The sequence below is a fragment of the Dama dama genome, chromosome 1 (assembly GCF_033118175.1).
Source record: "Dama dama isolate Ldn47 chromosome 1, ASM3311817v1, whole genome shotgun sequence".
Lineage (NCBI taxonomy): Eukaryota > Metazoa > Chordata > Mammalia > Artiodactyla > Cervidae > Dama > Dama dama.
In genome coordinates, this window is record NC_083681.1 from 46,143,838 (window position 1) to 46,155,801 (window position 11,964).

General features: G+C 40.7%; 1 protein-coding gene across 1 annotated transcript; it reads left to right on the top strand.

Moving 5' to 3' along the window:
- The first annotated feature begins 203 nt into the window (after positions 1-203).
- LOC133066304 (olfactory receptor 226) lies at positions 204-1,163 on the top strand. Its single transcript, XM_061157656.1, has one exon. It carries the CDS (start codon positions 204-206, stop codon positions 1,161-1,163), a length of 960 nt encoding a protein of 319 aa, XP_061013639.1.
- Positions 1,164-11,964: the final 10,801 nt, after the last annotated feature.

Consider the following 11,964-nt stretch of genomic DNA (forward strand, 5'->3'; position numbering starts at 1 on the left):
GTAGTTTATTTCTGTCTATTTTTGTCTTAGCTCATTTCCAGATTACAGAAGAAACCAATGGCTTTAGTTCAGTGATGAATTACATGCACTACTCACATTGCACTCTGCCACTATAAACCCAGCGAGAGAAAGACTGAGTTTCTGCTGCTGCCTCCTGAACACACTCTATTCTCCCCTGAAAAGCAATGGGCGTGACTGACACCATGGAGAGGAAGAACCAGAGTGGGAGAGTGAGTGAGTTTGTGTTGCTGGGCTTCCCAGCTCCGGGACCACTGCGGGCACTGTTATTTGCCCTTTCTCTGTTAGCCTATGTATTGGTGCTGACTGAGAACATACTCATCATTGTGGCAATCAGGAACCACCCCAGCCTCCACAAACCCATGTATTTCTTTCTGGCTAATATGTCCTTCCTGGAGATTTGGTACGTGACAGTCACTATTCCCAAGATGCTTGCTGGCTTTGTTGGGTCCAAACGGGGCCGTGGACAGCGAATCTCCTTTGAGGGCTGCATGACACAGCTCTACTTCTTCCTGGGCCTGGGCTGCACCGAGTGTGTCCTCCTCTCAGTTATGGCTTATGATCGCTATGTGGCCATCTGCCATCCTCTCCACTACCCCGTCATTGTCAGCGGCCAGCTGTGTGTGCAGCTGGCAGCTGGCTCCTGGGCTGGAGGTTTTGGCATTTCCATGGTCAAAGTTTTCCTCATTTCTCGCCTCTCTTACTGTGGCCCCAACATCATCAACCACTTTTTCTGTGATGTCTCTCCATTGCTCAACCTTTCGTGCACTGACATGTCCACAGCAGAGCTTACGGACTTTGTCCTGGCCATTTTTATCCTACTGGGGCCACTCTCTGTCACTGGAGCCTCCTACATGGCCATCACCAGTGCTGTGATGCGCATTCCATCAGCTGCTGGGCGCCACAAAGCCTTTTCCACCTGTGCCTCTCACCTCACTGTGGTGGTCATCTTCTATGCAGCCAGCATCTTCATCTATGCCCGCCCAAAGGCACTCTCAGCTTTTGACACCAACAAGCTGGTGTCTGTACTTTATGCTGTCATTGTACCACTGCTCAACCCCATCATTTACTGCCTGCGCAACCGAGAAGTAAAGAGAGCCTTACGCCATACTCTACACCTGCACCAGGGGCATGACGCTAGCTAAGCCTGGGAAAGCTAGCACAACAAGTAGAAGGGAGGTATTAAATCTTAGATAAATAACTGGGTTTCCCTGGTGGTTCAGTGGTAAAAATTCCACCTACAATGCAGGAGACCGCCTGCAAAGCAGGAAAAGTGGTTTGATCCCTGGGTTGGGAAGATCCCCTGGAGGAGGAAATGGCAATCCCTTCCAGCATTCTGCCTGGAGAATCCCATGGACAGAGAAGACTGGTGGGCTATACTCCACGGGGTCACAAGAGTGAGACGAGACTTAGTGACTAAACTACCACCACCAGAGCTCTTAAACTTAGGATCTACATCTTCTAAGAAAGCAGAAGAGCTCTTAGAGCCTAAATTAGTGACTAGAGTTTCCAAGGCACCACCAAGGAACTAATTCAGAACAAGGAAGAGAGGTGAATTAGAAGCTAGAAGTTGGATTTCTTCAAGACAAGGTCTTAACATACAGGCTAGAACTTGATCTCATGTTGTCTGTTCTACTGTAATTTACGTAGAACAGGTCCATGCAGCATATATCTTGGTGGGGTGGGAAGGGATGACTATGAGTATAAAACATGACTGAACTCCAGTAGCATCTTTCTCAGAACTAACATCTTTCTCAGTGGCTGTTACTGGATTTGTTACTGAATTTTAGTTCTGAGACAGAAGATACAAAAAAAGGGAAGCAGAAGGAGAAAAGCCATTCAAGGAAGCATAGGTTTCATTATGAAAAAGCATCAGGAGACTTCTGGATGAGACCTCTTCTAGCTGGAGGATACTGATCGTGGCCCATGAAGGAGAGGAACCATAACTGATCATTCTAGTGTGAATTACAAGGCAGGGAGACAGAAAACTGTGAATTCTTGTATTGGCAATATATCACCCCTTGGACTATAGAGGTTCAGAGCTTCATTTCCTGATTTATCAAGGTCAGTGCCCACATTGAACTAGTGACTGGGTGCAGTTGTTTATTTAATACTCAGTCTCCCTAATTAGACTATAAGCTCCCAAGGAACCAGAGATCACATTTGTTTGTTCATCATTTTATTAGCAGGGCTCAGAATAGTGTTTAGCACATGATAGCTATAAAGAAATAGAGTAAAGGAATATAATTTGGAGCCATATAGGCAAAGCATGTGTGTAACATCTATAGGTAGTTTTTGCAGGTTTCAGAAACTAAACCTTGCACATCTTGCCAGGATACAAATAGGTACAAAGTGGCACAGCCTTGCTGGAAGAAAAGTTGGCAATATGTATCATAAATGCTAAAAATATTGAAAACCTTTGAAACACAAATATTTGATTAAGAAATATCAAATTTCCTGATAGTAAATACAGACATTTGTATTTACTATAAGAAAAATATGGAAATATACTAAACTTCCACAGAAGACTGATTAATTAATTTTTAGTCTATACATTAAGTGAAATATCATGCAGACACTAAAATACTATAATCTAAATAGAGGTAATGACAGAAAAATATTCTTAATATAATAAATGCAAATATTAGGTTATGAATAATATCAAAATACTACACTGTACAAAATAGCATCGGTCTTATTTGTTCATTTATTTAAATATGACTAGAAGGAATCAGAGATGGCAATAGCACCCCACTCCAGTACTCTTGCCTAGAAAATCCCACGGACGGAGGAGCCTGGTAGACTGCAGTCCATGGGGTCGCTAGGAGTCGGACACGACTGAGCGACTTTACTTTCACTTTTCACTTTCACACATTGGAGAAGGAAATGGCAACCCACTCCAGTGGTCTTGCCTGGAGAATCCCAGGGACGGGGGAGCCTGGTGGGCTGCCGTCTATAGGGTCGCACAGAGTTGGACACGACTAAAGGGACTTAGCAGCAGCAGCAGCAGCAGAAGGAGTTGACTGAAATATTAGCAGTACTATGCAATGAACCCCTTGTTCTTATAAACTGCTTTCTGGGCAAAGGTATTATTACCAGCATATTTATTTAAATAAACATTTCTTGGCCAATAAAATATGCAACTTTATTCATCTAGACAGAGAGATGGTTAAAGGGTATGTCAGTGTGATTTTTGCAAATGTAACTCCTTACAATCACCCAAGACTCAGAACAATAGGCTACTTCTCTCTGCAAGTGTAGGGGCCTTGTGTTGTTGCAATTTACTTTCCTATATTTGTCTACAATCTTAATAAAGCATATGAAAAGCTATAATCTATATAAAAATATTGAATCACTGTATTGTATACCTGAAATGAATATAATATTGTAAATCAACTATCTTTTGATTTTTAAAAGCATATGAAAGGCTACTAGCAACATAATTATTAGGCATTATTAGCTAGTCTCTACTTATTAAAATTTTTAAATAATATTCACATCTATTTGTGCCAAAACAGTTATATAAACTTATAAGTGTCTTGCTATGACAATTAATAAATGACTGGATATGTAGTTCACCAAAAATCTATCTTCTACCTCTGCCATTGAATAAGTATCTGAAATTGGGTAGTGGTCTTGTTATAGCCATGCTTTCCGGGAAAGAAACTCACTCAGAAGGACAATGCAGATAGTGGAGTACAGTTTATTACACCGGTGGGTCCAAGGCAGAGTCTCCTCTTAGCCAAGGACCCTGACCAGCATTTGTGAAAATCTTTTATACCCCATGTGTACATGTCCAAACCCACCACCCCAATTCCCTTGAGACTTACATAAACAAAGGTAGGGTAAATACAACTACAATAACCCCATCATTCACGTGTTATGTGTTCAAACAGTCAATAATCAATAAGCCCGCAGTTACATTCCAAACAGTTAATAATCAATAAGCTTGTGGTCACATTCCAACCAGTTAATAATCGATAAGCCTGTGATTACATCCTGATAGATACGGAAAATGTTTATGACCTGTCCGGAGACAGGGGTGATTACGGTACGTTTCCTCTTAGGCAATGAGTAACCTGGATGTGATCTTCAAGATTCCCCTGTCCAGAGGGGGTCTTATCCTTCCATTGTCGTTCCCACAGGCACTAAGCAGAGAGTTCAGAGTCCACTGGAGAGGCAGCGAGCATGATCAGCACAGATAGGCCTGAGATAGAGTCCTGGCCCTATGAATTCCTTCCTCAGTCTGGGAAGGGAATGTCCTCTTCTGGGCATCAATAGTGTAGCTATTTTATGAGCCTCCTTAGCAGTGAACTCCAGTTAGCAGGAAGTAAACACCCGTGACGTTGATTTCCTTTATTGTGCTTTTCTTTCTCTTCCAAGCTTTTTACAATAAAGTATGTGTGGTTTTTAAAATTTTTTTAGTTTTAAAAAATACCTCTAATTCTGATTTCAAAAGTTGGAACCAAATACTTCAGGTGTAGGAAACAAGGTTAGCACAATCTCCTGCACTTATTTATCTTTCAATTACAAAACTGAGATGTTTGAGTCAATGTTAACTCTGGTGGGATTAACACTTCTCCTGACTTGGACTGTATGTTCACAGTCATATTATCCTCATGACTGGTATTGAATTTGATATTCCAAACCTAAGATTTTCAAATGAACTATTAGTTATCAGATAAGTATTCTTCATCATCCATTGATATAATTATTTGTCCATAAACCTAGAGAGAGGACTTTTAAAAAATTCTTATTGCATTTGATCCTATTTCTTTCAGATCATCTTTATTAATTACAAATTTTTCAAAATATTGATAAATGATGTGGCTCTTTTGTAATTTCCTTTGGCCAGGGCATTGTCTGGGGGAAGTCTCCAGTCTTCTTCATCATTATAGGCAATAGGAGTACTGGATCCAGACAGGATCTTTCAGATAGGAGAGGTATTGAGGGTGGCCAGATGCCAGGGTCCAGCCTCAGCAGGATCCAGGGGTACCCTCAAGATGAACGGCGTCGGCGAGAAAAGGAGAGAGAGAAGACACGTGAGACCAACCTTGATAGGGCCAAGTCTTCGAGGGAGAGAGGGGGAGAGAGAGAGAGAGAGAGAGGGAGAGAGAGAGAGAGAGAGAGAGAGAATGATCAGACGGGGGTGTTTGCAGGGTCTGGCCAGAGTCTGGCAATGCTTAATTTTTTACCATGGCTTTTATACCCTAAATCAGTATATTTCTAAGGGGAAGATAGTTTAACATTACATTAGCTTGTTCTTCATGAAACCAGGGTGTTTTCTGCATACTTCTTTGTTTATGAGGGTCTTGTACATTATCTTCTGGCCTTGGGGCCTATTGACATTTTATGACCTAGGTGAATGCAAAGCTGTTTTCCTGTAATCTATTCCTTAATGAACACAAAGGTCAGTCCTTTTGCAGAAGTTATCAGTTAAATTTATCTAAAAGGTTTACAGCACAAAGACTCTGCAGCTCCGGTGAGGCAGCCCCTGTTTAGCATGCCTAGTTAAAATGAACAATTCTAAACTCTTATTTTTCTAAATCTTTAACTATAACCACTTTTAGAATAATATTTTTATGTTCTCTAATAGGACTTCCTCACCCCCGAAGGGCTCTGGGCCTATTAGGGCCTTTATGTGATCAGGTTCTTTATGCTGTTTATGATCAAGGTGCTGTGAGCAGTCATGGGCATTAGTACGCATTTGCCAAGCAAGCTAGAATGCCAGCAAAGGGGTCTAAATTGAAACACTCCTTTCATCCTAGATAATCTTATAGGCTACCACTGTCCGGCGGACATATTAATTAAAGTTCTAAGTTGATTCTGTTTGGAAAGAGATCGGGGAAGTCCTTCAACCCATGTCACAGAAATTAGGGAGTAGTCTAATATAGCAAGCCATCAGAAAGACAGAGATCACCTTTAAGGTGAGCGCCGAGGCAGCTTTTTGAAATCCCTGAGGTCCTGATCTGCCTTGCTTGTCAGGTCTTCTCCTCACGACCTTGTCATGGGTGGGATCTCGTGTGCTGGCTCCTGGCAGCCAGAGGCAACAAATATCTACACAGCAAGTGAGGATCAACGTAGACAGCTTTTGTCCTCAAAAATGTTGACTGGTTCCCATCAATTTTTAATAAACTCCTTCTATAGTACTAAATACCCTATCCTGCTACATTAAGAATCCCTTACAGTTGTGAGATTCAAGTAAATACAAAAAACTATCAAATCCTGGGGACTAAGAGACAGGACACCTAAAAGGAATGTGATATCTCGGATCGGACCCTGGAATGTAAAAAGAATATGGAAAACCTGGCAAAGTATGAATAAAACCTGGAGTTTAGTAACCAAAAACATGTACAAGTCTTGCTTTCTTAGTTTCGAAAGTGTATACTGTAAGGTCAGGTGATAATACTAGGAGAAACAAACTAGTAAAATATGAGAAGTCTCTTTAAAACTTTTCTGCAAATCCAACATTATTCCAAAATAAAAAGTTTACTTAAAAAGGAACACATTATCAGTCTTTTTACACTAAATAATTGAATAGGATTCAGTTGATTTCAGTGACTTCATATTAACTTTTTCACAATTTACCGGATTTTTAATTCTCGTGAAATTCATGCAAGTGATGCTCTGTTTTAATTTAGCTGATTGATAAGGGAGAGTTAAAATAAAGTATAAATGACACTATTTTTGCTTTATATATTTAGCAGCTCTAACTAATGATACTGGCTCTTTTAGTTGGCACCATTTGCGGCAGGCAAGCAGAGAAGAGAGAGGGCTTATAGCACAGATGTTTTCATTTTCTCTTACAGTCCTTCCTTAGGGGTATAATACCTTCATGATTTTCATGTTCCATAGTCTCATTTCTTGAACACCAGTGATCTAGATTTCTAGAATAGTGCCAACTCACCACATGCCTTTAGACAAAGAATATGAATGGATGGGGTAGGGGAAGGGCTAGGTCCAGCCTTAGCTTTTTTTAAAGAACAAAACATGTATGTTTCTATTGGACTTCCTGATATAGCAGGTAGTGTGGTATGAGCGGATAGTATAAACGATAAATAATAAAAATAATTTTTATTTGAGATAAAATGCTGACACTGCTCAGTGAGTCACTTGGAAACAAACTCTTGCCTGACTGTGTTACTGGGCAAAAACAAAGTTAAACTACAAACATCCATCATTTTTGACTTGTATTTGGAGATAGGTAGGAAAACACTCTGGAGTAGGAAATGGCAACTGACTCCAATATTCTTGTCTGGAAAATCCCATGGACAGAAAAGTCTGGCAGCCTGTGGCCCATGGGATTGCAAAGAGTCAGATATGACTGAACAACTGGGCACAGGAAGACATACTGTACTTGGTTTGTTCGAAAGGGAAACTGATTTTCCCTTAAGGCCTAGCCACAGAAGTGTAAACAATGTAAATGAACCCACCACTGCTGGTTGTCACATCGTATCTATGTTATCTGTGTATTCTGAGAACACACATATACCTGCCAATATACCTAGGAGGGGTTGCTATATCACAGATTCATTTGAATTCTTCTCAGGCAGGATTGAAAAGAGTAATTTGGAACACATTATATATCCTATTGAGAACAAATCACTAGTAGTACCTTAAATGACAATAAGTTACAATAGACAGATGCTGCCTAGATGTTATCCTTTAGGATCTTTAGGGGTTTATTTCTCTAGAACTTCTCATCTTTTCAGGTCACTGTTTCACTCCCTTCATCCACCTATTCACAGACATACAAATGTATCTCCTGGGCCTTTGTTCTTGCAAAACTTCTAGCACTTGATTCTCAATTTTACGGTTAAAGTGAAGTCGCTCATTTGTGTCCGACTCTTTGTGACCCCATGGACTGTAGTCTTCCAGGCTTCTCCATCCATAGGGTTTCCCAGGCAAGAATACTGGAGTGGGTTGCTATTTCCTTTTCCAGGGGATCTTCTCCACTACTGAGGCACAATTAAGGGCAGAGATTCTGTGGGCTCACTCTTCTGTGGATAACTTGACAGACAAAAGTGAAAGTGAAAGTCACTCAGTCATGTCCAACTCTTCGCTACCCCTTGGACCATACAGTCCATGGAATTCTCCAGGCCAGAATACTGGAGTGGGTAGCCTTTCTCTTCTCCAGGGATCTTCCCAACCCAGGGATCAAACTCAGGTCTCCCTCATTGCTGGTGGACTCTTCACCAGCTGAGCCACAAGGGAAGCCCTGGCAGACAAAAGGGATTGTCATTTTGCACTGTTCCTCACACACAGTACATACTTCTCAAATGCTCATCAGATGACTGAGTGCTTCCTGCAACCCAAGGCAGAGGACTCTGTGGTCACCTGTCTACCTTCTGACATCATTCCGCTGCATGCTCTTGTGTGTGTCTCTCTACACTGAAAGCCTTCTCACATCATTTCTTCTGATCAAATTGTGACTGTGGTTCATATTCCAACACAGGTAATATTTACATATGTATACTTATCACAAAGCAGTTTTAGAGCTGTTTTCATATACATACTCATATTCATATTACTTCTGAAACTAACATTAATAATATGATAGTGACAAGGGAATTATTATTACCATGTTTTGTGGGATAAAATCTTGAGGAATAAAGATAATTTTTTAAGGTCAAATATCTTAAAAATGATGGAATCTACATTAAAACGAGACCTTCTGACTGATGGACCAAAATTATTTCTCATTGCATTATTTTCATGCTACCTTCCTGCGATGAGTCTGGAATGACACCTCTTTGATGAAGCCTTTTCTAGATTCCTATGTCAGAAACCATTTCTCTCTCATTGGTGTACCTAGAACACTGTTTGCACCTCTCTTTTGTCACACATCACATACTACACTCTTTACAGTATGTACTTCTAACTTCAGTTAGAATATTAGAAGTTCCTAGAGGGCAGAAGCCATGATCTACATAATTTTACTCCAAAAAATGTATATAGCACATTGGGTTGTACATAAAAAGAGCACAATAAAAGCAGGATGTGATTTTTGTAATGAATGAACAAATGAATGTATTAATTACCTTATTAACTGACTCAGAGTTCTTATCCTGATTTTTGGGTAATTTGGTGCTGCACTACTTTGCATATAGTAGGAAGAAAAAAGGACCGCACTCTCTCTACAGGTACAGTTAAATATATTCAAGGATGAAGAGGAATAGATAGGTGGATGGAGAGTCAACCTCCCTGGCCGGGTTCCCTGGACATGATCTTGGCAGCACAGAGTTTCCCTGAAGCCAAGGGAGACTATGTGAGTGAGTCCTGTGGGAAGAAGGGAGGGTGAGTGTTAAATGTATTCTGCCTCAGCTCTAGTCTTCTGGTCTCAGTGCTGCAATACTGATCTGGCAGTCTAAGCAGAGACCAAACATGGATCTCCAGGAAGTACAAAAATATGCAAGCCAGCCTGCTTTCTCAAGATTAGTGCAAATGTCTGCAGAATTTTTCACTCTTGAAGATAGGGAAGGTGGATCCTGGTGAGAAGTTGAAGGTACCAGGTGAGATTTGTTGATCCCTGAAGAAAGTTTCAGGGAAGATGAGGAGAGGCTTAGGGAAATGATGCAGACATCATTTTTGGATGGGGGAAAGGGTATTATGGGTGAGTGAGTGGGGAAATGAAGATCCAGTACACATTTGGGCAGCTGAGAGATTGTTTGGATGTTGGACCAGGGCAAAAAAGATATGTTTCCTGTTCCAGGAAAAAGTCTGTTGGTGTCTGTGTTTTCTTTTGAGAATGAGCATACAAAAGACTGAAAACAAATTCTATACTTTAATGAAAGGATTTTTTTTCCTCAGGCACCACAGAGATTCTAGAGCTCAGGGCTATTAGTTCTGAAAAAAAGGAAAATAGAATTCTGCATTTCTCTATGATACAAAATAAAGTCTGCTGAGAGGTGCATTTGTGGCAAATACATGGAGGAGAATATGAAGTAACGGCGATATGATTAAATACATGAAAGCAACATAGGATAAGAAGATAAGAAAGGAGGCATGAGTGATCTGCAACTCAGAGCTTTTCAAAGATGCTATAATCCTATTCCCCAGGAAATTGGCTTACCTCATTCCCCCAGAATATAACATAAAAAAAAAAAGCGAGTAAGAATGAAACCGAAAATGAAAAAGGCTGCATGTTTAAACAAACACATGTGAGTAGCATGTATGAGTCTAGTGCCTTATGCATGCATTATCACATTTATCCTCACAACAAACCAGCAAGGTAGGCATTATTAACATTATGTTCTTTTACAACAGTGGGTGTTGAAGTACCTGACTCTTAAATATTCTGTTCAGGATGACATAGCTGGTAGCCTTTTTCTGACTCTAAAGTCAGTGCTGATAACTCATCTGCAAAGGTAAGTGTGGGAAATTATGTGGCATATAGTGAAAATGCAGAGTGTTACACTAACACAAGCCCCGAAGGAAAGTTTCTACATACTGAAGAATATGGGAAATATCACTCCTTTCTGCTATCAGATCCAGTTGTTTTTCCCAAAGAAAAACATTAGGTCAAAGGCATTGAGAGACAGGCTGAGAACTGCTTACAAATGAACTACATCACGGGTGAAAGGTGTTGATTGGAGGCCCTGGGGTGAGACATAATCCCTTTCTATCCAGCAAGCAATGCAGAGGTCTGCTGACATGTACTGCTGTGGAAAGGAGGCAGTGGCAAAATTAATATGTATTTTGGCCTCTCATCTTTCTGTCCCTTGCCATGAGCCATGGCCAGAAAATCTCTAGTCAAAAGGTTATCAAGATGATCCTTGATTGATCTCCCACCCTCTGTGTGTTAAATGGACAGTACGGTGGACAAATTGTTTGGCCAAAAGAGTGAACACTATTCTGAAGGTGGGACCTAAACTCAGTCTTTATGGGTGAATGTGATATTTAGTGGAGATATATATTCATTTACATACTTTTCAAGAGATAAACCTGTGGTAACCTCTTTCCTTAGTCACAGATTAAAGTAATTGGGCTACTTCACAAACGACCCTTCCTTCCAGCCTTGCAAGGTGGCCTATCCTTGTATTGTATTCATGTATGCTCTGGCCTCCCTTTTCCTTACCCATCTAGGTAGAGCTTGCCACAATGGCTGACAGAGACTCTGACCTACCAGGTGACCTGAGACAAAGGATCATACCGGTGTTCTCAGATAGGGTGGATATATTTATCATGAAAGTACCCTGGGTATGTTCACTTCCCTGGTGGATCAGATGGTAAAGAATCTGCCTGCAAGGTGGGAGACCTGGGTTTGTTCCCTGGGTTGGGAAGATCCCTTAGAAGAGGGCATGGCAATCCACTCCAGTATTCTTGCCTGGAGAATCCCCATGGACAGAGGAGCCTGGCAGGCTACAGTCCATGCGGTCGCAAAGAGTTGGACACAACTGAGTGACTAAGCAGAGCACACACCCTGGGTGTGCAAGATGGACGTATGTCCAAAGATGTGTAGCCTGATAGGTGTGTGCCTCCTGCCACCAGCTTAAAGGGATTAATTCACTTGTTAATATATATTTGATAATATTTATGTTTTCCAGTCACTATTCTAGGGATTGGGTTCATAGTCTTGAAGAACAGTCTTTTTTCCCCAGTTTTTTTGAGATATAATCAACATATAACATTGTGTAAGATTAAGCAGTCTAATATGATGACTTCATACACATATACGTTATGAAAAACTTATCACAATAAGGTTAGTTAACACCTCTATTATGTAACATAATTTTGATTTCTTTGTGTGTGATGAGAACATATAAGATCTATTCTTTTAGCGACTTGCAAGTATATAATGCAGCATTAGTAACAGTAGTCACCAGGCTGTACATTAGAACCCCAGAGCTTATTCATCATATAACCAGAATGCTAAACCCTTTGACCAATATCTCCCTGAGTTTTGAAAGATACAATGTAAAGGAGAGAAATCTCAATGCATGAGAA

What these genes read in the sequence shown, in the direction of transcription:
- LOC133066304 (XM_061157656.1), top strand. Translation starts at nt 204, where the DNA reads ATGGAGAGGAAGAACCAGAGTGGGAGAGTGAGTGAGTTTGTGTTGCTG.